Here is a 27,598-nt window from a genome sequence, read left to right as displayed (position 1 = left end):
CTCTCCCCATCCAAAAAATAGATAATCAATAATGGGGGTCAAAAATTAACCCCCATTAATTCTCTATATTTGAGATCTTGGTCATTTATCCAGGTCATAACAGGGGTAATAAACACCACCACTATGCTGTAAATTATAATTTTACATCATACAGAACAAATCCCACAAACATGATAGATTTATTGTCCTAGGAAGAAATGCTATCGTTATCACTTAATATTATTCAGTAATTTTAATTAGTTCTAGAGCACAGGGAAACCACATTCAAATTTTATGATAATTATGAAAAAGATAGTGATCTATTGTCAAATTATTGTTTTCACAATATTGATAGAATCAACATACATATTATTCAGTCCATGTCCATCTAGGAGGTTATTTCCACACTTAATCTCCCAATGAGTTGTTTAAAGAAATCTTTATCAAGTCCTGCTTGCTATGAAAAGTGTGGAAATAAAGTAAGACATGACTGGAAATTTTAGTTTCTACTTAAATTAACTGAAGAGAAAAATCTTTATTAGACACTTGTAGTTGAACGTTTATGCATTGGCTTTTGTGACTGTGATTAGAAATTGCCAGAAAAATCAAACCCTTGCTACTCTGAGCTCAGGCCTAAACTCTCTGAGTATGAGTACAGGCATTCCACCCATTCCATAGCTCCAAAACCAAACAAAAATGCAGAGAGTAAAACATGAGCCTTTGTGAAATTATTATCAAGAGATACTATAGAGTCTTTGAGGAAAAAGTTTAAAACTCAAGCTGGGAAGGGGAGTTAGTGTCCTGAATGTGTAATGAAATAGGAAACAACGCAAATATACTTAAAATGCCTGTTGTAACACCTGATTAAATTGTTCTTAAGGAGATGCAGGTTTAAGAGTTTGAGTAATAGTAATTAATAGTGTAAGAGGAATTTATAAAACTGCCTATATATTTTGCTATATGGGAATAAATAAAACTTTTGTATTTGATGGAGAATATTGATAATTGAAAATGTTATTTCTATAAAAAATCTGTATATTTACACTTTAATTTTAAAATATGAATTAAATATTCTTTAGAGATATTCAATATGAATATTATTTCAAAAATGAAGAGGCATTTAATAATTATCGTTAATAATAGTAAACGTTATCTTGAACCAAGTTGTCCAATTAATTTAGCCAAAAACAGATAGCAACATAAAGAACATCCAAATAGCTTTTTTGGGCTTGGAAAGATAACCCAGCCAGATGGATTTTATAACCAGTGTTATGGTTGTAATTGTCCTTGTTAAATTGAAATGAGAATTTTGTCTTATAAGAAATAAGAAAGAAAACTTTTTCATAAGGCAAAAATTCCATCCTGTCTTGTTCTTTAGAACTGGCTCATATTTCTCTCCCTTCTCCCATATAACTCATTATTCTTGAGAACTAATTTTTCAGCTGGATGGACATGTAGGAAAAGCAGCTTTCATCAAGTTTGATGAACAGCTGTAAAACTCAGTTATTTAACAGTGACTATGAACGGGAGAAATTAGAAGGATCCCCTGCCCAATTGCAAAACACTCAGGCACTTTTTATTTGATTTTTCTAACTCTAAACACAATGAAGACTGGTTAAACAGATGTAATCAAAATATTCAGGTATCATTCTCATATGCCAAACCCATCAAGATGGGCCTGATGATCATGGATGCCCTTTTCTGTTCTATATGCTCAGGAGATTGGAAAACCCTGCCAAATGCCTCCATCATGCTTTGGGATCTTGAGCAATGACTGAAAGGTTTGCAAAGCTTCTCAAAAACGATATGGGTCCAGAAGTTGTTTATTTCTATAATTATATGGCATAGAATAATAAACCATTTATCTTTTTTAAACAAAATAATCTAAGAAGAAATGTGGAAAGGATACGTTACCTGATCTTTCATCGTCTTCCCTAAGTCTTTTACATCTTTCATGTTAATGGCATTTTTCCCTCCTTTTTCCTTTCCCTTCTTCTTGTTTTTCTTTTTGAACAAACATTTCTTACAGATACAAAAGCAGCAGGTCAGGACTAAAAGGACTGCGACTATGGCTATTGCGATTAAGGCCCACGGTGGCACTGAAAGAAAGAAACGCACAGAGAGCATTAGTCATACAACACTTAGATGTGCAAAACCTTTTAACTCATGGGCTATAAAGATATTCATTTTTTTCATTTGCATTTTTGAGCACCCATTATGCTGCAGGTACACCATTCCTCAGTCCTTTACCCATGTTGTTGTCTCCACTGAGTGTATTGTTTCCTTTCTTTCCCACTTTGCCCTTCCAAATATGTCAAATGTCATCTCCTCCCTATTACTTTTCTTGACTCTCCAAGCTAGATTTCTAGGAACACATCTCTTCACTCATTCAGAGCCAAGCTTTGGAGTTCGGCTATTGAGTTTAAATCCTGGCTCCACTATTTACTAGCTGTGTAATCTTGGGCAAGTCATCTAACCTCTCTGCCTCACTTTCCTCATCTCTAAAGCGGAAGTAAATTGGTAGGTACCCCACAGATCTTTCTGAGTATTAATAAGATGCAGTGCCTGGCACATGGCAAAAGCTTAATAAATGGCAGCTGCTATTACTTATCTATAAAGTACTAGGTGTTGCACTCTTATGTTCTGGCATGGTATGGGGCAGATATTAATCATATATATAGAACAACAAATGTCAAATCATAACAATAGTGAAGGTTAATTAGAAGTACTTGGTGATTTGAAAATCAATCATGGGGAAATGTATGCACTAAAGTTCTCTAGATGTGGGTGATGCTCATGTGTTCAGTGGCTCTTAATCCAGGTTTAGATTTTGGCTTTGGCCACTTAGAGGCTGTGTGACTCTACTCAGATTGCTTCACTGTTCTGAGTTTCTGTTTCCTCCTCTATACGGTGAAGATTACAGTGGTACCCATTTCATCTGGCTTAAAGATTAAAGGAATTAACATGGTAAAAAGCTTTTAATGCATCTGGAACATAGCAAGAGCTCAATTAATGTTAGCTATCAATTCTTTTTTTTTTTTTTTTTTTTTGAGATGGAGTCTCGCTCTGTTGCCAGGCTGGAGTGCAGTGGCACGATCTTGGCTCACTGCAACCTCTGCCTCCTGGGTTCAAGCAACTCCCCTGCCTCAGCATCCCGAGTAGCTGGGACTTCAGGCACATGCCACCACACCCAGCTAATTTTTATATTTTTTTTAGTAGAGATGGGGTTTCACCATGTTGGCCAGGATGGTCTTGATCTCCTGACCTTCTGATCTGCCTGCCGCAGCTTCCCAAAGTGCTGGGATTACAGGCATGAACCACCGCACCTGGCCAAAGTTAGCTATCATTTCTTTATAGTCAAGCCATTGTGGGTAAGGCAGAGAGCTCAGGACATTTGAAAAAACATAAACTACTCACACAAATAAATATGTAAAAAGCAAGATAAGTACACTGAGGAGAGTTTAGTGAAAATGCAAAGGGAATGAGAGGAGGAAGGATGATTTTTAGATAAGAGGAGAGGCTTAGGTTTACAGGCTGTTTAAAATAATAGAACATATATACATAAATATACTCAAATAAACATTTAGTTTTCCATTACAGTTGTCTCTCTGCTAAAAGTTAATATATTTTCTTATTTGGTATGCCTTACACCATGTGCTGATAAAAAATAAGGTGACATGGAAACATTTATGATTTCAGTTAGATTGGAAGGGAAGTATTCATAATACTAATCACAGCTATTGAGATTAATCGGAAGTAACTAGATTTGTCTGTTGTAATAAAAAAAGATACTGGGCACTGAAATGATAAGAAAAAGCCAAATAAACATTACTAGAACCAATGATTGCTGAACACCAGTCAGGAGTACTTTGATAAAGTAATAACACTTAAAAATTTACCTCTCTTCAAAATTGAGAAAATCTACTTTCTTTGCTTTTCCTCTGCATTTAGTATCATTGTGCAGAATACTTACTATGCATAACATTCTGGCTTATGACTGGATACTGGATGTTAACCTAAGGACATAAAACTACAACTTCTGAAATTGTGTTTTCTACCAAAGAAATACTTATGTGACAGTTACAGATAAACCCACACCTAAAGACCTTTTCTTCCAGTTCTCTAAACTTATTAAACAATGTAAAGATTAAAAAAGTAAATTATTTTATGTAACCAATGATATCATTCATAATACTTCATTTAAAAGCATCTATCTCCCTTGATTTAGTTAAAATCCTGTCATGCATGAACAAGATAGTGTACGTACTCATTGCGGGAAAGACAGCATTCATAATGACCCTTCATTTTGAACCTCATAAATTATTCTCCCAGTTGGACTTGTGTGGTGATAGTCGCTCAGAGAGCTACATAAAAGTCTCTTAAATTATACCAGACAAGACAAAGATGATTTGACAAGTTCACAAAAAGAAAATAGTGAAAGCAAAGGAACATGATTTAATCAAAGGGAGTTAGAGTGTTAGGAACATGAGATTACAGGAAGAAATTTGAAATAATGCAACTTGAAAGTAATTTATAACCACTGAAAAACTTTTATTTTTTGGCTTTTATTTCTTAAAGCACTGCTGTCTTTTCGATTTGCCTTCAATTGATCTTCTGAATAACTTTAAGTTGGAATATGCTGTATTAAATATAATGAAATTAACAGAATTTTCTTCACAATGTATTGGCACCTTTAGATAGATAAAATAAAAAATGCTTAATGTTATCATTTTGTATAGCTATAGGATAGCTTGACTCAGTCATATATCATGTAAAGAAACAGCCATTTTTTAGTAAATAGAGTTACTTGGATGCTCATGTTAAAATTTTATTTCATTGTGTAGAGTAACCAAATATTTAAAATTTGGCAAGTTTACTAAGAAACAACACTCACAGTATTATTCATCTGCAGTATTTATAGAAACATGTCTCAATATTGGTCAGCAAATCTTGTGGAATATATTTTGGATCAGGCTAAAAGTTTATTGAAGACCTACCTACCTGTTATGGCCCAGCAATTGGGCTACAGTTATAGATACATTATCTTATTTAGTCTTTGCAGCAGTTTTGTTCAGTATCACTTCAGTTTTACAGAGGAAAAACTCTATAGGTTGAATAGTTTGAGAAATTCAAATTTATCTTTAGGTTGTTAGGTTAAAAATGTGAATATTAAAAATGTATACAGAGAAAAAAGTTTGTTAATAGAACATATTAAATTAAAAAATTCAGTGAAGCAAATAATGGCATAAAATGCAGTGATTTTTTAAATATAAAATAAGAGTTTCAGTCAAAAATAGTCTCATCAAAATACTGCTACAGGCAGAAAACTATCAGTTTATTGTTATTGCTACCCAACTACCATTACGTGGAAGTTTACAACAAGAATTTTAACATTCAACTTAAAGTCCTTTCAGCAGAAAATAATCGACTAGTATAAAAACTCTATTAAAATATTATTTTCATTTTCTAGTTAATGAATCAATCTCACATATATTATCTGACCCAAAGGTAAATTGATACATAATAATTAAGTCCAAGGCAAATTAATTTAAAACTGCTTCTGATGTTTTAATTTATACCTTGTGGTAGACATGATAATGGCCCCTCCAAGATGTCCACATCCTATTTTCTGGAAGCTGTGAATACAGCCGCCTGGTAAGAGGGACTTTGCAAGTGTGATTAGACTAAGGATCTTGAGATGGGGAAATTATCCTGAATTATCTGAGTGTAGACTCAATGCAGTTACCAGAGTTTTTATAAGTGAAAGAGGCAGGCAGAAATGTCAGAGTCCGAGAGAGAGAGAGGGAGATTTGAAGAGTCTCTGTTGCTGGTTTTGTAAAGAAAGGGACCATGAGCCAAGGAATGCAGGTGCCTCTTGAAGCTGGAAAAGGCAGGGAAATGGATTCTCCCCTACCCCTTCAAGAGAGAATTGGCTCTGCGGATGCCTTGATTTCAGATCAGTGAAACCAATTTCAGATTTCTGACCTCCAGAATGGGAAAATAATAAATGTGTGTGGCTTTTATGACAGTAAACTTGGAATAATTCATTATAGCGACAATAGGAACTCAAGTGATACAAAGAACACCTCAAGAGATTTGTAATATATGCTGTATACAGGTAACTATACATTAGTAATATTCATGTGGGCTAGTCATGTATTTTCTGCTGTCTTTTCTTCCTTATTTATTTATTTATTTATTTATTTATTTATTTATTTATTTTAGTAGCTCTAGGGGTTTGGTTAAATGGATGAATTGAATAGTGGTAACGTCTGGGCTTTTAGTGTACCCATCACCTGAATGGTGTACATTGTATCCAATAGGTAATATTTAATCTCTCATCCCCTTCCCACTTTTGTGTCTCCAATGTTCATTATACCATTCTGTATGCCCATGCATAACCATAGCTTAGCTTTCACTTATAAGTGAGAATATGCAGTTTTTGGTTTTCTGTTTCTGAGTTACTTCACTTAGGATAATGGCCTCCAATTCTAACCAAGTTGCTGCAAGAGACATTATTTTGTTCTGTTATTATAACTGAGTAGTATTCCATGATCTATCTATATCTATCTATATCTCTATATCTCTATCTGACATTTTCTTTATCCACTCATCCATTGATGGGCACTTAGGTTGATTCCATACCTCTGTGTTTGTGAATTGTGCTGCAATAAACATATAAGTGTAGGTGTCTTTTTGATATAATGGCTTCTTTTTCTTTGGGTAGATATCCAGTAGTGGGATTGCTGGATCAAATGGTAGAACTGTTTTTAGTTCTTTGAGAACTCTCCATACTGTTCTGCATAGAAGTTGTACTAATTTACCTAACACATCAACAGTAAGAGTTCCATTTTCACAGCATCCATGCCAGTATCTATTTTTTTTTTAACTTTTTATTAATAGCCATTCTGACTGTAAGGTGATATCTCATTTTGGTTTTAACTTGCATGTCACTGATGATTAGTGATGTGGAGCATTTTTTTCGTATGTTTGTTGGCCATTTGTATGGCTTCTTTTGAAAAATATCTCTTCACATTTTCCCACTTTTTATGGGATTTTTTTTTTTTTTCTTGCTGATTTGAGGCCCCTGTGGATCTTGGATATTAGCCGTTTGTTGGATGTATAGTTTGTGAATATTTTCTCCCATTCTATAGGTTGTCTATTTACTCTGTTGATTATTTAGCTGTACAGAGGTTTTTTAATTTAATTAAGTCCTACTTATTAATTTTTGTTTTTATTACATTTGCTTTTGGGGTCTTGGTCATAAATTTTTTACCTACGCCAATGTTGAGAAGAGTTTTTTTCCCTAGGGTTTCTTTTAGAATCTTTACGGTTTCGGGTCTTACGTTTAAGTCTTTAATCCATGTTGTGTTAATTTTTTTGTATATGGTCAGAGATAGGGATCCAGTTTCATTCTTCTATATTTGGCTATCCAATTTTCCCAGCATCATTTGTTGAAATAGGATATCGATTCCCCAGCGTATGTTTTCGTCTGCTTTGTTGAAGAGCAGTTGGCTGTAGATACATGGCTTTATTTCTGGGTATATTCTGTTCCATTGGTCTATATGTCTACTTTCACATTACTTTTATTTTATAACCATGCTGTTTTGGTTGCTATAGCCTTGTAGTATAATTTTAAGTCAGGTAATGTGATATTGCCAGATTTTTTATTTTTGTTTAGGATTGCTTAGGCTATTCAGGCTCTTTTTTGGTTCCGTACGAATTTTAGTTTTTTTTTCTAATTCTGTGAAAAATGATGTTGATACTTTGATAGTAATTATACTGAGTCCAAAGATTGCTTTGGATAGTATGGCCATTTTCACAATATTGATTTTTTTAATCCATGAACATGGGATGCTTTTCCATTTGTTTGTGTCATCTATGATTTCTTTTATCAGTGTTTTGTAGTTCTCCTTGTAGAGATCTTTCACCTCCTTAGTTAAGCATATTTTTAGGTATTTTATGTTTTTTGCAGCTATTATAAATGGGATTGAGTTCTCGATTTGATTCTCAGCTTGATCATTATTGGCATATAGCAGTGGTACTGATTTATGTACCTTGATTTTGTACTCTGAGACTTCATTAAATTCATTTATCAAATCTAGGAGTCTTTGGGGTTTTCTATGTGTACATTTATATCAACAGCCAACAGAGACAGTTTGACATCCTCTTTTCCAATGTGGATGCTCTTTATTTCTTTATTTTGCCTGATTGTTCTGGCTAAGACCTCCAGTACTATGTTGAATGGAAGTGGTAAAACTGGGAGCCCTTGTCTTGTTCTAGCTCTTAGGGGGAACGCTTTCAACTTTGCCCTCATTCAGAATGATGTTGGCTATGGGTTTGATGTATCTGGCTTTTATTATTTTGAGTTATGTTCCTTTTCCTTCTATTCCTAGTTTGTGGAGAATTTTTACCAGGAAGAGATGCTAGATTTTATTGAATGATTTTTCTACATCTATTGATACGATCATATGGTTTTTATTTTTAATTCTGCTTATGTGGTGAATCATGTTTATTAACTTGCATATATTTATCCCTCCTAGCATCCCTGGAATGAAACCCACTTGATTGTGAATTAATTTTTTCATGTGCTGTTGGATTTGGTTTTCTCGTATTTTGTTGAGAATTTTTGCATCTATGTTCATCAGGGACATTTCCTATTTGGTTGTGTCCTTTCCTGTCTTGGGTATTAGGGTGATACTGGCTTTGTAGAATAAGTTAGGGAGTATTCTCTCCTTCTTGATCCACTGGAGTAGTTTCAGTAGGATTGATGTCAGTTTTACGACTGTCTGGTAGAATGTGGCTGTGAATTCATCTAGTTCTGGGCTTTTCTTTGCTGTGAGAGTTTTTTTTTTTAGTATTAATTCAATTTCAAGACTTGTTATTGGTCTGTTCAAGAGTTCTATTTTTTCCTGATTCAGGCTTGGGGGGCTATATGTTTTTAGGAATTTATCCATTTCCTCTAGATTTTCTAGTTTGTGTGCTTAGAGGTGTTCAGAGTAATCTTGAATAATACTTTACATTTCTTTAGTATCTGTTGTAATGTCTTCATTTTCATTTTTGATTGAGCTTATTTAAATTCTCTTTCTTCTTTTTTTGGTTAATCTAGCTATTGGTCTATCGATTTTATTTATCTTTTCAAGTAACCAACTTCTTGTTTCATTGATCCTTGTATTTGTTGGTTTCAATTTCATTTAGTTCTGCTCTTTATTATTTCTTTTCTTCTGCTAGGTTTGGGTTTGGTTTGTTCTTGTTTTTCTAGTTCCTTGAGGCATGACATTAGCATGTCAATTTGTGATCTTTCTGTCTTTTTTATGTAGGCATTTGGCATTATAAACTTCCCTCTTAGCTCTGCTTTTGCTGTATCCCAGAGATTTTGATACCTTGTGTTACTGTTATAATTCCTTTCAAAAATTTTTAAAAATTTCTGTCTTAATTTCATCATTGACCCAAAGATCATTCAGAAGCAGGTTTTTAAATTTCCATGTATTTTTTATAGTTTTGAGAGTTCCTCCTAAAATTGATTTCTAGTTTTGGTCTGCTTTGGTCTGAGAAGATACTTGGTAGTATTTAAATCTTTAAAAATTTATTGAGACTTGTTTTGTGGCCTGTCATATGGTCTATCTTGGAAAATGTTCTATGTGCTGATGAGAAGTATGTATATGCTACATTTTTGGGGCAGAATGTTTTGTAAATATTTGTTAGGTCCATTTGTTCCAGAGACCAGTTTAAGTCTAGTGCTCCCTTGTTGACTTTCTGCCTTGACAGTCTGTCTACTTCTGTCAGTGGATTGTTGAATTCTCCCCTATTACTGTATTGCTGTCTATCTCTTTTCTTAGGTCTGGTAGTATTTGTTTCATGAATCTGAGAGCTCTGATGTTAGGTGCATATATATTTATGATTGTTATATCTTCTTGTTTAATTGATTCTTTATCATTATATAATGACCTTCTTTGTCTTTATTAGTGCTGTTGATTTAAAGTCTGTTTTCTGTGATGTAAGAATGGGTACTACTGCTTGCTTTTGGCTTCCATTTGCATGCTATATATTTTCCCACTCTTTTACCTTGACTCTGTAAGAATCTTTATGTGTTAAGTTGGTCTCTTGAAGGAGGTAGATATTTGGATTACGTATTTTATCAATTCTGCCAACCTATATCTTTTAAGTGGAGAATTTAGAACATTTACATTCAAAGTCAATATTGATGTGTGGGTAACTGTTGCATTCATCTTGTGGATCATTAATTGCTTTGTATTCTTCATTGTGTTATTATTTCATAAGCTCTATGAATTTATAATTTTGAGTGTTTTTATACTGGTGCATATCAACCTTTTACTTTGATGTTTACCATTCCTTTGAGCATTTCTTGTAGAGGTGGTCTAGTTGTGCCAAATTCTGTCAGCATTTGTTTGTCTGGGAATGACTTTACTTCTCCTTTATTTATGAAATTTAGTTTTGCAGGATACAAAATTCTTGGCTGATAGTTATTCTGTTTAGAAGACTAAAGACAAGACCCCAAAGCCTTCTGGTTTAGAAGGTTTCTGCTGAGAAGTCTCCTGTTAGTCTAATAGGTTTTCCTTTACAAGTTATTTGATTTCCTTTATATGTTATTTCTTTTATAAGTTATTTTGTCTCACTGCTCTTAGAATTCTTTCCTTCACATTGATTTTATATAGCCTGATAATTATATGCTGTGGTGATATCCTTTTTGTAATGTATCTCCCAGGAATTCTTTGAGCTTTTTGTGTCTAGATGTCTAATATTCCAGCAAGACCAGGGAATATTTCCTCAATTGTCCTCTCAAATAGGTTTCTAAACATTTTATTGTTGTCCCCTTCTTCTTCTTCTTCCTCTTCCTTTTCTCCTCCTTCTCCTTTCCTCCTTCTTCTCCTTCTCCTTCTTCTTCTTCTTCCTTCATCGTTCTTCCTTCTTCTTCTGGAATACCTGTGATTGTTAGGTTTGGACATTTTATGTAATGCCACATTTCTTGGAGACTTTATTTCTTTTTTTTTATTTTTGTCTGACTGGGCTAACTTAAAAGCCTCATCTTCAAGCTGTTAATTTCTTTCATCTGCTTGGTCTAGTTTACTGTTAAAATTTTCAACTGCGTTGTGTAATTCCCTAAGCAAGTCTTTTATTTCTAGAAGTCCTGTTTTTTTTTTTTTTCTGATGGAGTCTTGCTCTGTCACCAGGCTAGAGTGCAGTGGTGCAATCTCAGCTCACTGCAACCTCTGCCTCCCGGGTTCAAGTGATTCTCCTGCCTCAGCCACCCTAGTAGCTGGGACTAGAGGTGTGTGCCACCATGCCCAGCTAATTTTTGTATTTTTAGTAGAGATGGGGTTTCACCATGTTGGCTAGGATGGTCTCGATCTCTTGACCTCATGATCCACCTGCCTTGGCCTCCCAAAGTGCTGGAATTATAGGCATGAGCCACCGCACCCCACAAATTCTGTTTTTTGTTTTGTTTTTTAAAGAAATATTTGTTTTCAGATAATTTTTCATGTATATCCTGAATTGTATTTTTTGATGTTTTATGTTGGTTTCCAACTTTCTCTTGGATCTCACTGAGAAACTTTGCAATCAATTTTTTAAATTCTTTATCTGGTATTCCAAAGATTTCATTTTGATTTGGATCCATTGCTGGAGAGTTAGTGTGATCTTTTGGGGGTGTTATAAAACTGTTTATTTGTTTCTTTGTTTGTTTCATATTGTCAGAATCATTTTTCTGGTTCTTTCTCATCTGGGGATATTTCTTCTTATTATTTTAAAATTTATTTTGATTGAGCTTTGAGGTTGTGACTATAATGTGTATAGTTTATGATTGACTAGCTTTGGCTCTCGGTGCTTTCCATGTCAAAGACTCTGTATGAATTCCTTAGATATAGAGAATCTTTGTGCAATGACTTTCTCACATGCTACTTGTAGTAGCTATGTACTGGATGTGTGAGCAGGTTTACTGTCTCCTCTGGGGCTAGGATGGCAGAGGTCTCATGAAGCTTACCTCATTCCCCAGTCATGTGTACTTCCCTCCCCCCACCCTCAGTATTTTTTCACTGGGTTGAACAGTTCAGCCTTCAGACCAGTAGAAGGCACCTAAGGGTAAGAACTGCCTGTGGCTGAAGCAGGTGGGTAAATGCAAAACCCAACAGAGGGCAAAAGTCCCAGCTCTGATAGAGGCAGCTGGAGGAGCTCCCAGCGAAATACATTGAAATCTTTGCCAGGGAGGGAGGGAGTCACCTCAGCTCCACTATGAGGCCAGCACAAAAGTGACCTACCTTCTATCATGCCCCCATCCCAGGATTTTTTATATTCAGATCAGATAGGCACCTCGGTCCATCTGCAGGAATACTGATATTCATGTAGATGGGAAGTGGAACTCCACCCCTCATGCGAGCCTGAACCTGGAGGGCACACCTCCCTTGGGGACACAGTCACCCCCAAATGTTCCAGAAAGGCTGTGTACAGGTGCACTGCCACTGAGTTTTCACAGGAGAATTCCTGGCTGTGCCTGCAGCAATGGCCAAGGGGGACAAGAAGTACCCTTCTCCAAATCTCTTCATGAGCACAGGGGCTGCTTGACTGCTGCGCAGAGCCATAGTCTTCCTCCACTAAGCCCGGCATTCTGTGTGTGCCCCTGCTTAAAGAGGTGCAGCTGTTCGCTGCCCACAAGCAGGAAGTTCTGGAATAGAGAAAAGCTCTCACTCTGGTTTCTTTTGTCCTGTGGGGTGCTCCCTTGGTGTGGTGCACTCCCTTTTCCCCTAGGAGCGGCAGTCCCTTAGGGTCAGAAGACTGTGAATGCTCCTGCTCCTCTGGATCTAGCCACCTGGTGGGGCTGCCACAACCCATGCTGGTGGTGGGTGGAGCTGGACAAGGCTGATCTGTCCTCTGGTCTCCCAGTGGTAGGTAGGTGCAAGCACCAGCTCTGATGGGGGTGACAGGGAAGTGATGTATCTCTGTAAGATTTCCTTGGTTATAAATAGCCTTAGTGTGGTGGCTTTCTCAATTGCCCGCTATAGTGAGCCTGTTCACTATGAGCACTATGTTGTGTCAGCAGATGTTGTAATGGGCTGTGCCAGTTGACCTCCTGCCAGGAGGTGGCACTTGCAGGAGGGAGGAAGCTGTGGCTGAGGGATTTATGCATGGCCTATGTTACCCAGGAAGAGTACTCAGATATCCCAGGAGATGGGTGGGGCCATCGAACTCTCAAAAGTCCCTATCCATTGTCTGCTACCAAGGCATACCAAGGAGGCGAAGCTGTGCGGGGGCTGGGTCAGCCGTTTGTGCTCTGGCTCCCCAAGTGCAGATGCAAAGCAGCGGAAGTTGAAAGGAAGTTTCCTGGCCACTGGGGTAATGTTTCAGAGAGGAGTGGAACCATTTCTGCTGCACAAAACAGTCTGCACAGGAAGAGAGGGGCAGTAGACCACAATGAGACCCACTCAGCTCCCATGCCCCTGACATGGTGTGTCTCTCACCTGCAGACTTCTGCAGAAGAAAGCTGTAACTGCCAGCGGAATCCCAGGCAGTCCATGCTCAGAATATAAAACTGACCCAGGATGCAAGACTTCCCACTCAAGACACAAACAATGGCTCTCAGGCCACACCTGTCCTGGATTGACCCGCAAAGCAGAGGTGTCCAGCTCCCGCACCTGTGGCAAGAGCACACTTCCCACTTGTGCTCAGCTCTGGCCCTTGGGGTTCATCCCCACTTGAGATTAGATCACGAAACTCATTTGGGAGTTTCTTTCTTATTTATTTTTTCAGATGGAGTCTCGCTTTGTCGCCAGGCTGGAGTGCAGTGGCACAATCTCGGCTGACTGCAACCTCCACCTCCTGGGTTCAAGCGATTCTCCTGCCTCAGTCTCCCGAGTAGCTGGGACTACCAGTGCGCGCCACCATGACCAGCTAATTTCTGTATTTTTAGTAGAGACGGGGTTTCACCATGTTGGCCAGGATGGTCTCCATCTCTTGACCTTGTGATCCTCTGGCATTGGCCTTCCAAAGTGCTGGGATTACAGGAGTGAGCCACCACGCTCCGCCACAGTTGGGAATTTCCGGCAACCTGTAAGCACTGGCTGAGTTTAACTTGCCAACTTCTGGAGGATTTTACGAGTTAGGATCAGGAATGTCTTCCTTCTGTTTCACTGGGGTCTAGGAGAGCCTGCAAAGTGTGTTCTGATGCCGCTCCTTCTCATATCCTCCTCGCTGCTCACAAAATCAGCTTCAGTGCTGGTTAGGGTTAAGGCGCTCCCCTGTGGCCTGAATTGCCAGGCTCTGCAGTGGAAATGAGAATCATGGTGATGGTCTCTCCCTCTTTTGCACTTTGGAGACTCACAGTTTTCTGCCTCACTGCCTACTGCTCCTTTGAAAGTATCTGAAGTTTCTTTCACTTTTTCTGTTAAGTTTCCCTTTTCCTTCTTAGATAAAAGTTCACAATGTGTGGCCAGGCATGGTGGCTCATAACTATAATGCCAGTACTTTGGGAGGCTGAGGCAGGAGGATCACTTGAGCCCAGGAGTTCAAGATCTAGGCAACATAATGAGACCTTAGCTCTACAAAAAATAATAATAATAAAAAAATAGCTGGGTGTTGTGCATACCTGTGGTCCCAGCTCTGTGGGAGCTGAGGTGATAGGATCACTTAAGCCCAGGAGTTTGAGGCTGCCGTGAGCTACGATTGTGCCACTGCACTGCAGCCTGAGTAACAGAGCGAGAGATTGTCAAAAAAAAAAAAAAAAAAAAAGTAACACACACGATTTTGCTCTCTCCAAGTGGCTGAGGCACACTAACAAACGCTCCAATCCGCTATCTTGGGGGTAAAAAACTGTCTTCTCTTCTTATCCACCCTTTCTATCTATTCATTCTGCAACCAGTCTCAAGACTCTAACATTGTACTCAGGATTCTCCGAAAGATAACAAGTAGCTTTTTTTGGCCAAACCCAAACAATACTGTCTGTGGTATTAGAAAATCTTGATCACATAATCCTTCTTAAAATTTTCTTCTGCTTTTATTTTCACGTTACTGTTCCCTACCAGCATGTCCTGCTACATCTCTGCATTTTCCCCCTCTTTCCCTTTCTATTCTCAAGGCTCAAATGTGGTTGTTATTTAAGGTGGTTTTCAGCCCCTTGGTTATCTTCCCATTCACTCATTGTTGAGCACACGCTTTCCCATGCCTCACTACTTGGTCAGTTACTCTATTCTACTCTCTATTCTATACTCCAGGAGTGTATTCCCAAAGTCTATAGAATGCTTTGTGCATCCTTTATCTCCTTCCCAAACCAGTTCTCCAAAACAGCTCCATGGCTCTGTCGGTGCTTCTGTCGTTTCCTACCACATTGGAAAAATGGGGAAATACATACTCTCAAATCCAACTGGTTGGTAAGCTTTGCCATTTTTCCTTCAATGTGTTTTACTCTTCTTTTATGTCTATTTATAAGGCGTAGACCTGAAATTATCTCCCATCTGATCTCTTTTCCCATCAATTATCTCCTCTGTCCATTTTACCCATTCATTATAATCAGATAAAACTTTCTGATATACAATTATCAATTATTTTGTGCACAGTGTTCAAAGTCCTCTGTCATTTAACCCATCCTACTTATTTGTGTTTATTTCTCACTGTTCCCCCATACTCACCTCTGTTCTCAGCAGACTGGGTAAGTTGTTCCCTGCTCAATTCTACTTCTGTGTTTTCTAAAGTGCATCCTTTCTTTTTTCAAATGCTGTTCTTCTTCCTCTCCAGTCATTTAAATAATACTTCCTTTTCAAGGCTTACCATATGCCTCACTTAGCATTGATGGATTTTTAAATAAAAATATTGGATACATCTGTTAAAATCTGCTCCCCATTGGTAGAAATATTGACTATGTGATACAATACATTGAGTGGTTTATGTTAGACTGGTATAAAAAGATGCATTAAGAAAAAAAGAGACAAATGTGTGCAAATGTATAAAATGTATTTTAGTAAACTCTCTTCCTATACAAGAAATGTATTTCTCACTGACTTAAATCTTGGCTCTCTGTAGATTATTCATGACACAAAGCACTAATATTAATACAAACACAATAGAAATACTTGGAATCATTTAGAAATAAATTAGTATTAGCAAGTCTTTTGTTGAAAAAAAAAAAGATCTTCCTTTATCAAGAAAGCCTGTTTTTTTCATGACAAGTAAGCATAAATTGAGCAGCTAAAAATTATGCAATGAAAAATATTTATTGAGCATCTACTATGTGCAAGGTATTTTTCTCAAGATTAGGATACAGTGCTAAGGATGGTTTGTGCAATCACGAAGCTTATTATTTATTTCCCAGGTGTTAAAATCTCAGTCTTATTTATTTTACTAGAAGAACTCAATTTCTCATATTTGCTAAACTCAGCTCTTAGAACATAACATGGTACATTTTTCAAATGAAATCTACATGGCTTAATAGGCTCTTGTATACAAATTTAGTGCTTCAGGGATACAACTATTGATGAAGCCAACTAATAAATATTCTTTCTACAATAAAAATATAACTCTCAGATGGAAAAACGTCATTATTTCTTCTTCCAGGGAGTTTTGGCACTAAATAAAATTTTTTAAAATTATTTACTTAAGGAGTCCTGACATATATATATTTTAAAAGTAAATGCTCCAAATATCTTTCTCTTTAATTGAGCATTGTGAAAACAAAGATGAAATCTTCACCAAGAGCAAGGCTGTTGCAGAGTATACATTTTAAAAAGGAAAACCTTTGGCATTATAGACTAGCAGCTGTGCATGTCAAGTTCATGCTTCCAAATCTGAGGACTGCCCATCAGACATTCATTGAATCTCACACCTACTGAATGAACAGTTGGGGAGGACCCCCTTTTCTAATTTACGCAATGTGCCCTATGGCTAAGGGGAGGCAGGCTCTATGTGGTTCCATGCATTTATTTCTAAATGGATCTTTTTTGCAGTCCCTAAAATGCCTGAGTCAGTGCTCAATAAATATTAGATGACTTGAAGGAAACCTACATAGCCATGTTCTTAAGCTCAAGTAGAAGCAGAGTGGACAGTCTTTGAAGTACGCCACCATCTCAGGGGGCTTTTCCTTAGCACTGATTCCCTTCTTCCTTATTCCCATTCATAGTCAGCTATTTCTGTCTCCTAGGCTGGAAAACTTTGGTAGATTTACTCACTGGGATCTTCGTTTAATCTACGGCATAATTCATTGTTTTTTGTATTTCTGCCTTGGTTTCACTTTTAAGGGCAGATTTGTATTATTAGTTCCATTGGCATTTATCATATTAAGAAACAACTTTAAATCCGTATCTTTTTCACAGGATGAGCTATATTTTTGTCCCTGGAAAAATACAAGGTTGTACATTTGTATCAGTCCCAGATATTTCAGCCAAGAGCCTCAAGACAATACAGGCAATACCATTTGTTATGGTCACCACAAAAATTCAGCAGTAACTTCAAGCATTTTCTACCTTCAACATATCTCTGTTTTGTCTTATGAATGTTTCAACACTGCACTAATGTCTGCATTATTCATTTTATGAATAATCTACATGTTTCTTCATTCTTATATTTACTGATGCTTTTTGCCAATTTCTAGTTTTACTCAAAATACCCCATCATCTTTCTAGATCATAAAAAGTAGATGCAAGGTGCAGAATATAATATGGAAATAATTACTTTGCTGTTAACTAGCACAAAAAATCATTTTCAAAGTCTTGCTTTTGGGGCTGTTTATGAATAATTTTCAAAAACACACAAGGATAATCATTTTTCAAAAATCGGCAAAAATCAAAACAAGCTTTTTCTAAATTACACAGTACAAATGGAAAAAAGTTCTGGAAATATGTGCATTAATACACTCATTAGCCACCTCTGGAGACAGAAAAATGCATATTTGAAAAAGTATGTAAAGTCTTATAGAACATAGTTTAAGATTAAATCAACCAGTCAGAGGTCCAAGTGAAGAATTTCTCATTATAGCCTAAAATGGCTTCAAAGACTACCAATTCTTGGCCCCTGGGTATTGAAGTATCTTTTTTCCTTTAGAATGATAGCTGTAAACCTTTTTTGAATCATATGTCCAGTTTAAAATATGATAAAAGTTGTGGACCCTTCATGGGAAATTGCATATATGTGTGTGTGCATTGTGTGTGTGTGTGTGTGTGTGTGTGTGTGTACTTTTTCATACAGTTGGTAATATGTGGTATCTGAGTGCAGATTATTGTTCTCCAGGTCTGGAAGACAACTGGACTCCAAATTAAAAACCTGTTTCTCAGAGCATCAAGGCAAGACACACCAAGGCCAAAGGAAAAACTTATTCCTTCATCAGATCATTTAACCGTTCATTTCTTTCCTACTGACAATCTGCTGTGTGTTTAAACTATACAGGGGTGGAGTGAGAGAACGTATGCAGGGGTGGAGTGAGAGAACAGAGAACACAGAAAGGATGGTTCCCTTTCCCTAGGAGCTTAGAAAGACTAACTCTCAGGAAATAAAACTAGAGATAGGAGGCAATACAGAGTTAAGCACAAAATTCAGTGGAGCAGAAAGGCTTTAGAGGTAGCTGGTTAGAGAAGGGCAAGATAAAAGGGGCCTGGAATTCAAAAAAGACTTCATGGAGGAGCTGAGCTCTGTGGTACACTCCAAAGCCCTTCTTGCTCTACAGTGAAAATAGTATTTGGAAGATACCGGTTCTTTTCTTGCCTACCTCTCTTTCATCCTTCTCTTTCCTTCCTTTCTTTCCTTTGGCTTTCAGACTCCTTTTAATCTAATTTGTCACCCAGTGATTACTCTGTTAAACGGAGCTTTCAATATGACACAGACTTATCAAAATCTGCATTAGATTTTTTTTATCATAGTAGATGAAAAGATGTTTCCTTGTAGTAAATTCACGTAGCCTTCTCCAAATAGCCTTCAGAATTGTCTCCTTAAGAATACATGTCACATTGTCCTCCCACATAGTTCTATTTCTCTTTTCAATTTGTGTTCCTGATAAAGAGGAAACTGGAACTTATGTCTGTGCAAAAATGCTCCAAGCCATTGACTTGGGTCAGTTACCTGTGACTTTTTAGGGCAGATAAATTGTGGTTAATAGCAATCTAGAAGAGAGACTCATTCATTCATTCATGCACTCATTCATTCGCTCATCCATTTGAACAAGTTTGAAATAATTTATTAGTTTACAGTCTGCTTGGGCAGATTTGGCTAACATACACGAAATACTGTGAAAAATACCACATATCATGTTAAATTCCAAATTAAAGGGTTAATGGTTAATCCATGGTTAATGGATTTTGATTCTGCTATATAGTCACGGCAACCTAATTTTACATGTCAAATGAATACGATTTTTATGATGATTTTTAAAAAATCCTTCACATTTAATAGAATTGTAAATCTGCCTCTCTTTGCCCATAAACTCAACTGTCAATACATCAAAACTTTAGTAAAGTATATTATATTGTTTTGATATACACAAAGTCAGAACCTATGCATTGATACATTTTTACCAGATCCTCTACCCTTTGATCTGATTTCTGTATTTCCTGTGCTGTTGAACAAATTCAGAGTCCCTACTGAATAACTTATTAAGGTTACTGATGTTTCTCACTGCATGGAATGATTAGTCTTGATGATGGAAGTTAGTTGAATGAAGGACATTTTATCTGCACATGTATTGGTCAAATAATTAATTCTATAAAATGCCTATAATAATATTAGTCTGTTTTAAATGATAAGGCAAAGCCATCTATATCTTCACAGTATTGGAATGTCTGAAATTTGAAAATTTGACATGCAAAATGATGGGCCTTCAGGCAGAGATAAACCCCAGCACAACTTTCAGAGGATTTAGATAAGGCTCCACAGTCAGCCCAGGAGCTTGCTGTCTGCAAGCTCCAGGGAGAAGTGTGCTGGTAAACATAAAGGAGGATGCCAGGTAAGTTGGCAGAGGTGAAGGCAATTCACAGGCTAATCATCTGAAGCCTTTGGAAGTTTGTAACAGTTTTCATTCATGCTGTGGACAACACAATATTGTGGTTAAAGGGAAATCCATTTATCCTATGAAATTTTCAGCATGTCTTTCTTGAGTTGTGATTTCTAAGTTCAAAACTAAAAACACATAACCTCTTAGTCTTTTTTTTGTTTTGTCAAGGAAGCTAACTTTTTTCTCAACTTTTACGTTAGAAGACTTCACAATAGGCAGCTCTTGGATTCTGACCCAATTTATATTTGGCTTTATTCTGATGCTTTCACTTTGGTTAACAATTTTGTTAACCTGTTTTCTAACTTTGGCAAAGATGCCCGAGAAAAAGAAATTCATTCCAAGAATTGAACGTGGCCCCTGCTGGTAACTTCTAAATAATTCAATATTTTAATATCTACTTGTTCCTTTTCTAAGCAATTTAATGTTATTGAGATTAAATTCAATCATGATAAAAGATTATCAGCTAAAGGGGCAGATATATTCCCTGATATTTTATAATTTAAGGCCAACAGCTATAAGCAATAAGCAAACAAAAATGCCTTATTACTTGTTTTTTGGAAGGATTTTTTTCCCCCACTACCTTTCTTTTAAGATTCTAGAAACAAGTGAGCGCGTTTTTAGAATTCTCTGTAACTTGGAAAGATTTGATTGCACTGACAGCAGAATTGCATGGCTGCTGTGCTTGAGTGGAGAAGAACAGGGCGTTTGAGTCTTTACAGTCATGAAAGGGAAGATTCAGGCTCATTAATTTCATTACTATACAAAGTGACAGGTAGGCAACAGTGAAAACAAAGCCCCTCACTTGTCTAAGTATCCACGGGAAATTTTTCTCTGATTATCCAATGGATTTGTGCTGCTACAGACCAAGCTTACTAATTTTCCTCCCAATCTGTAGTTTGCTGTTTTTGTCAATCAGTTTCTCTCCATGGCAATTTTATCTGTCCAACATTCAAAGTGTAGCAGCAGTTTTTCTTTTTGTTTCCTGGCTTTTAAACTGTCATCTTCATTCTACAACTCCCATGATCCTTGATTTATTGTCTGTTCTTGCATCTGAAGGGACTTCCCTATACCCGTCAGTCTCTTACACAGTTACTTTTTCTTCATGATTTTTTTCTTTTACCATCATATGCCTTTTCGATTTAGAATTTGTATTCTAAGCACTCCAACTATAAGCACATGACCACAGGGCCCTGCATGACTCTTGCTATTGTGGGTTTTCACAGATCTCCCTTAAGGATGTAGAATCCCGTGTATTTTTTTTTTCTTTGCCAAAATAAGACATTGCTCCTAAAATATTTCCTCCAAATGTCTACCTGAGTAATACCACATATAAGCCCTTTATTTTGTTTCTTATCTGCATGTATTCACGCCTTTTGTTTTGTATTATCATATATCAATCTATCTAGTAGCTTTGTGACTTGTCTTTCTAACATGGAGGAGGCTACCTGAAGAGGGATACCGCTTTCTTCCTTTCCTTTGCCTTCCATGAAATGTCAGTTAGGTACATGCTAAGTCTTTAGAAAATGCTTATTGAATATATAAAAATATAATCAGAAGCAGAGAAAGCTTTCTTCAAATATTGTTTACCTATAGTGTAAGCATGGCTCCACTGGACTCCTTATTAAATCTAAATGGTACCCTTAAAAAATGCCATGGATCGCCGGGCGCGGTGGCTCACCCCTGTAATCCCAGCACTTTGGGAGGCCAAGGCGGGTGGATCACGAGGTCAGGAGATCGAGACCATCCTGGTTAACACGGTGAAACCCCGTCTCTACTAAAAAAATACAAAAAATTAGCCGGGCGTGGTGGCAGGTGCCTGTAGTCCCAGCTACTCCGGAGGCTGAGGCAGGAAAATGGCGTGAACCCGGGAGGCGGAGCTTGCAGTGAGCCGAGGTAGCGCCACTGCACTCCGGCCTGGGCAAAAGAGCGAGATTCTGTCTCAAAAAAAAAAAAAAAAAAAAAAATGCCATGGATCAAATCCTAATAAAACTTCAGCGATATATCAACCTTTCCAGATTATTTAGAAAACCTATGCGAGTATTCTTTATTCTTTATTCTAGATAGACTATGGAAATGACAGAAAGACTCAATTGTTTTCTGTCAATTATTTTTTCTAAATAATTTTTGCATGGCAGAGCCTCTTGAAAAGATTCTCTTAACGTTGTACTGGTAATGCTAACAGTTTTACTCTTCTTGCATGCAGCACTTACAATATTGTTTAATTCTTTCATTTATAGTTTTTTTCACTTTCTGAGACCCTTTCACATGACCTCAACTGGTTTGATCCTAAATACCAAATTGTAGAATAGCTAAAGTGGCTAACGTTATCTTCATTTTAAAGATTATAACATTGGGGATCTAAAATATAGCTCCTGTAAAGTGATTCCTATTAGAGTTGGGATCAGACTTAGGTCCTTGGGGTTCAGCTTTCATACTCTTTCCATATATTCTGGCATTCTTTTGTGTCCATGCTGAAAACTGAGCAAATGCTAATGATACTACTGCTAAGGAGAGTTTAGTTTTGTAAACGTATCAGTTAGTATAGTACTATCAGGCTTAGTTTAAATGAAATAATTTTAAATTATTTACTCCAAATCAGTGAAAATCATTTGTCAAAAACATAATTGCTATTAATCATAACAACAACAGGGTAATATCGAGTATAAGAAGTTTCATGGATTTTGACTCCTAGCTTTGCCACTTAAATTGCCAAGTAAATTTGATCAAGTTAGTTAAGCTTTCTGAACTTCAGTTTTACTATGTATAAAACGAGAGGTGGGTGGAGAGAGGAGATAAGCATAAAAACCCTGTAAGTGATTTGTGATAATATATAGATTTATAATATGTGAAGTACTTAGTGTAGTGGATACTAAGAAGAGTTTAAAAATGCCAGTTATTATCGTCTGTTGGCAATTCCTGTTAAACTTCATAACTTAAAAATGTTGAAAACTTAGTTGAAAGAACCCAAACTATAAAAGCTATCTAGATAAAAGATGAAATACAAGCAATTTTAAGTGTATAATACAACCGTCAAAGCATTCAACATGTTCAAACTTAATGATATATCAGAAGGTGAGAGTAACATTCTAAAATAAAGATTGCTGTCGAAGAACTGAAAGGCAAGACATTTGGTAGTACGCAGCTATTCAAGAATAAATAATAGAACGAGTAAATCAAACTTTGGGGAGAATAAAGAATAGTCCTTCGAAGTCACAGTGACTGAGAATTGTTTATCTTATTCAAATAATGCAAGCAGCATTAGAATAATATTAAATTTGTACTAATGGAAATAAACAATATGCAGTACTTTGTATTTTCAATAATTAACCATTCCAGCTAACACTACCTGAGGTAAATGTTTTAGCAGAGCAGTGCAGATATTAGTAGCAAGATTTTTACTATCTTTCCATTGGCAACATGTTAGGTTTTGCTTGAACACACTCTCAATTCTATAGTGCATCAACAACAATAGACTTTTGGGTGCTGCTTTCTTTTTTCCTTCAAAATTGGCCAAGTATTTCAAGTGGCTGAAAAAGCTACCTTGAGTTCAACTTTTATTATTCAATAACTAGTTACATGCACATTTACATTATAATGATCATTTTTCATTGAGAAACAACTTTATCACGTTTCCACTGAATAATTTAAAAAATAGGTGGGCTTACTATTTCATGTAGTCAATATTATCTTTATTCATAGATGGTAAATTTAAGGTACAGAAAATAATATGACTGCCCAAAAAATCCTTGGAAAAAATCACAGCCCAATCGCAAGCTTAGTTCTTTGAACTGTCAAACTCTTTTTATTAATCCAATCTCTGATAATTCTATTTCAAATCATTCAATGATGATATAATTTAAACTTACTTAGGACCACACAATTTTTAGTCCTTTTCTGTGTACATAATTCCAATGTAGATGCCATATTCACTTACAGGAAACCTTTATTTTCTGCTGTCTGTGCTCATACTTAAAAAAAAAAAAAAAAAAGCTTAACAGCCCATGTTTTCTTTTGGTGGTTTTGACTAGAATTGTAATATTAGCGGAAATTTGCATTTTAATATGATTTAGTAAAATAGTGAAATAGCTAAAGGATTTCCTTAGGGGATTAAAACTATGGAACTTAATAAAAGGGATAGCTATATTTTTTGTCTTCATTCAGTATTTTGCTTATATGTAACTATCTAAATCAAGAGCCTGGTCACTATACAAATATTATAATGTTTTTAACTTTACAGGATCACTAAATCCAGCCATTTCCTGGAAGAAATAGAATTACTTTAATATACTTGTGGCTTCTTAAATCAAAATTCTTTGAAAAACTACAGTAGACACATAACATATTTAGGCAAATGCCTTTCAAGCAATGTAAAATTTTATAATTGAAGTTCATCTTAATACTTTTAAATGAAAGAATATAAAACACAAAATATAGTGGGCTGATATGGGTAAATGTTTTCACTAAGGATCAAAATATTATCTCTGAAAAAGATGTATTTAATTTAAATTAAGTATTGTTAGGCAGAAAGAAAGAAAATAGTAGAACTCTGGGCATAAAAAAAAAATCACTAGAAGGATCTTAAGAAAGAACAACAAAGAAGTGAATGGAGTGTGCTATCTCCTATTGAAAAAGCTTAGCACTCACCCCAGAATTCGAGCTCACTGACTAGTAAGTGGTGATTGATTGCACTGAACAATTTCTTTAATCATGACTCTTTGAAGTCCTATCATGCATTGGAGACAAATGGAATGAAAATTAGGAATGCATTCTGTGGACATTGCAGAGGGGACAGTAAGTGACCATATGTTTATGCTAATATAACTTCAGTTCTCACCTGAACCCTGTGCTCCAAGCTTTGCTCCAGGTCTTTCTTGAAGCACACAGTGCTGTCTTATGCCTCGGTTTTCTCTTTTCTATGTACTCTATCTCTTTTGTGAGCTGCTTTTTTGCCTATTTGTTTTGTAGGGAAATCAACAGAGGGAAGAATACAGTGCAGAACTGTGGAAAGCTATTTGGAGCTGTTTTGTTCTTTTGCACTTTTTCTGAATGTCTCTGATCAGCACAGTTTTTGAAATGAGGAGGGAAGGTGGTAAGTAACATGAGAGTTGCAGTACATTTCCCAGAGAAGAAGCATTGAGGAGCTAGTTCAGCTTCAACAGTACTCAGGAGTTGGCAGAGAAAGCAGTTGGCACCCCCATTTTCCTATATTGTGAGAAGCAAGTCAGCTGCTTTAATTAAGGATTGTGTGGATGAGAATCTCAAGTGTATCAAGAATACAAATGTGGAAATGATTAAGATGAGCTTGAAGATGTACACACTTCCATAAACTTCTAGTAATTTATAGAGTTGGACAAGTGGCAGAATTGTATAATATTTCCTGTAAAAAGTGATCTTGGCTCTGATCCTCACCTCAGTCCTCACCAATCAACACCAAAGATTTTACAACAGCAGATGCTAACACCTACGGCTGGAAAAATATAGAGAAGAGTCATGAGGTTGGAGTTAAACAGGAGAAGTTTCTTCTTCAGAAATTTGGGATAAATACTGGTCATATTGAATACATTTGTAATTTTCTAGACAAAACTCCAACCATGCTATAAAACAAAATAGGCTCTTTGGAAAAAAGGAAGTATAAGGAAAAAAAGGCTTGTTAACCACAACTGATCAGAATCATAATCAATAACAATAATCACAAATAAGTTCCTGAAATGGCTGAAAAATAATGACTGTTTCGTTACTATTATAAAGCAACACACATGGGTTTTGCCTTTCTACATCAGAATAGATTGGATTTATTGATCTCATAGAGTAATTATTTTGGCACTATGTCAGTATAATTTAATTTTAAATTAAAATGAATGTTTACGTGTAGATTTTAATAAGTGTGAAATTTAATAATAAAACAGTAAAATAACAAAACATTAGTTATAATGTTACATATTACTTCCATTCTTCATGGTATTCTAGAAAGTGTTAGAGGTTTGGACTCAGAGAATTGTGTGTTCAGAACTCAGTGAGTCATTTTCTTCTTTGAGCTTTTATTTCTTTACATGAAAATTGAAATAATAATACCACAATAATAATTGTGAGAATTACATGAGATGATACATATGAATACCTGGCACACAGATGAGATTTAATAAATGCTAATACCCTCTCCCATTCTAAATAATAAGAAATATATATCAAATTCTGTTCTAAAATTTAATTTTTTTAACCTAAAGATATTCCTTCGTAACATATTTAAAATAATTAGACCCAAACAATAAAATTATATGAGACTTGCTGTGCTTCCTCTAAAGACTTGGTTTGATTTGCCTCTCTTAAAAATTGAAGGAAAAGAATATTGGCCCGATGTAATCTCTGCAACTTGGAAGAAATACAGATGATTAAAGTTAATCCAGTATAAAATAGCAGCTTCTAAGTCTTAGACAATGGGATCCACTAGAATTCTGAGAGAATATAAACATAGTGTGGCAGAGAGATTGAAAATATTGGAGGAAGGAAGGTGGACATTTCTTAACGTTAAGAATGGATAATTTCTGACAGAATTTTACAAACAGTAGATCTGGCATAGATCATTAAATTTTGTAGGCAGTGAAGGTTGGCAGGGAGTTTTGTTTTTCTCACCTGGCCATCATTTACATTCTCCTGCTGGGTGTTAAACTTATGGCTTTAAAGTACACTAACTGAAGCTATTATTTCTGTTTGAAGAATCTGCATGTTTTTATAAGACTACTGAGCACTTAATGGCCTTTACAACCTCAAAGAACGATGACAGTGGTTTGGATTTAGGGACTGTGTGAGACCACTGAAGTTCCAACAGCAAGGTGACCCCTGAGCCATACTGAGCTGTTCACAGTGATGCAGACATGCAGGGTTTCTGCAGGTAGACGGACTCACCAAATGATCCTCAAGATGTTTTTATCCTTTGATCTCATGATATGGTTGGATATTTTAATATAATGATATTACTCCTTTCCCCTTTTAACAGAATGGCTTGAGACCCAAGTCTATTAAAAAAAAAAAAATGTGAGATTTCTGTAAAAACAGAATCTTAATTTTTTCCTTAGAAAAATAATCTAACACTTAGATGTAAATGGAATAACTCCTAATTTCAACTTTTGAATAGATTTTTATTACTGGATGGGGATTGTGGAGTGGAGAAAAATACAATGAAATTTAGGAGCTGCAAGGAAGATCTTAGCCACCTGAGAAAGTTCAAACCTGGGAAAGGCAGGACCCTCACTGCTTCCTATCATCCAAAGCACAAGACAGTCTTAGTTCAGAAAGACAGTAATACTAAAACACAACAGAATTTTGTCCTACAGTTTAACTGGCTCAGAGTTACTGAAGCACTGGGATTTGCTGTCACTTTCTGGGTATTAGGGTGGGTTTCAAAATACTTGTTACTACAGCAATTTTCATTCCATAAATCTGAATTTCTTGTTAAAGTAGCATTATGTCAAAATAAGACTTTGATGATATTCGTGGTTCTCTGAGGAAGTACCTTGTACTTCTACTTCTGCAATCGTGTGTGCGTGTGTTTGTGTGTGTGTAAAGTTAGTCGCCAATAAAAATTTCTTCTCTGACAGATTTCTGTTGTATAATGACTGTCTGCATTATTAAGGACCACAGAAC

At 36.2% G+C, this 27,598-nt stretch overlaps 1 protein-coding gene across 4 annotated transcripts in view; it reads right to left on the bottom strand.

Annotated features, from left to right (window-relative positions):
* The window catches only part of SYT1 (synaptotagmin 1), a 579,008-nt gene that overhangs the window by 156,538 nt on the left and 394,872 nt on the right, over nt 1-27,598 (bottom strand). For all 4 annotated transcript variants that reach the window (XM_055236330.2, XM_055236332.2, XM_055236334.2 and 1 more), the window contains one exon: nt 1,894-2,078. In XM_055236330.2, coding sequence (XP_055092305.1) covers nt 1,894-2,078 — 185 coding nt within the window. The remainder of the gene's footprint in view (nt 1-1,893; nt 2,079-27,598) is intronic.

The sequence above is a fragment of the Symphalangus syndactylus genome, chromosome 13, assembly GCF_028878055.3.
Source record: "Symphalangus syndactylus isolate Jambi chromosome 13, NHGRI_mSymSyn1-v2.1_pri, whole genome shotgun sequence".
NCBI lineage: Eukaryota > Metazoa > Chordata > Mammalia > Primates > Hylobatidae > Symphalangus > Symphalangus syndactylus.
This window is presented reverse-complemented; position numbering and strand designations above follow the sequence as displayed.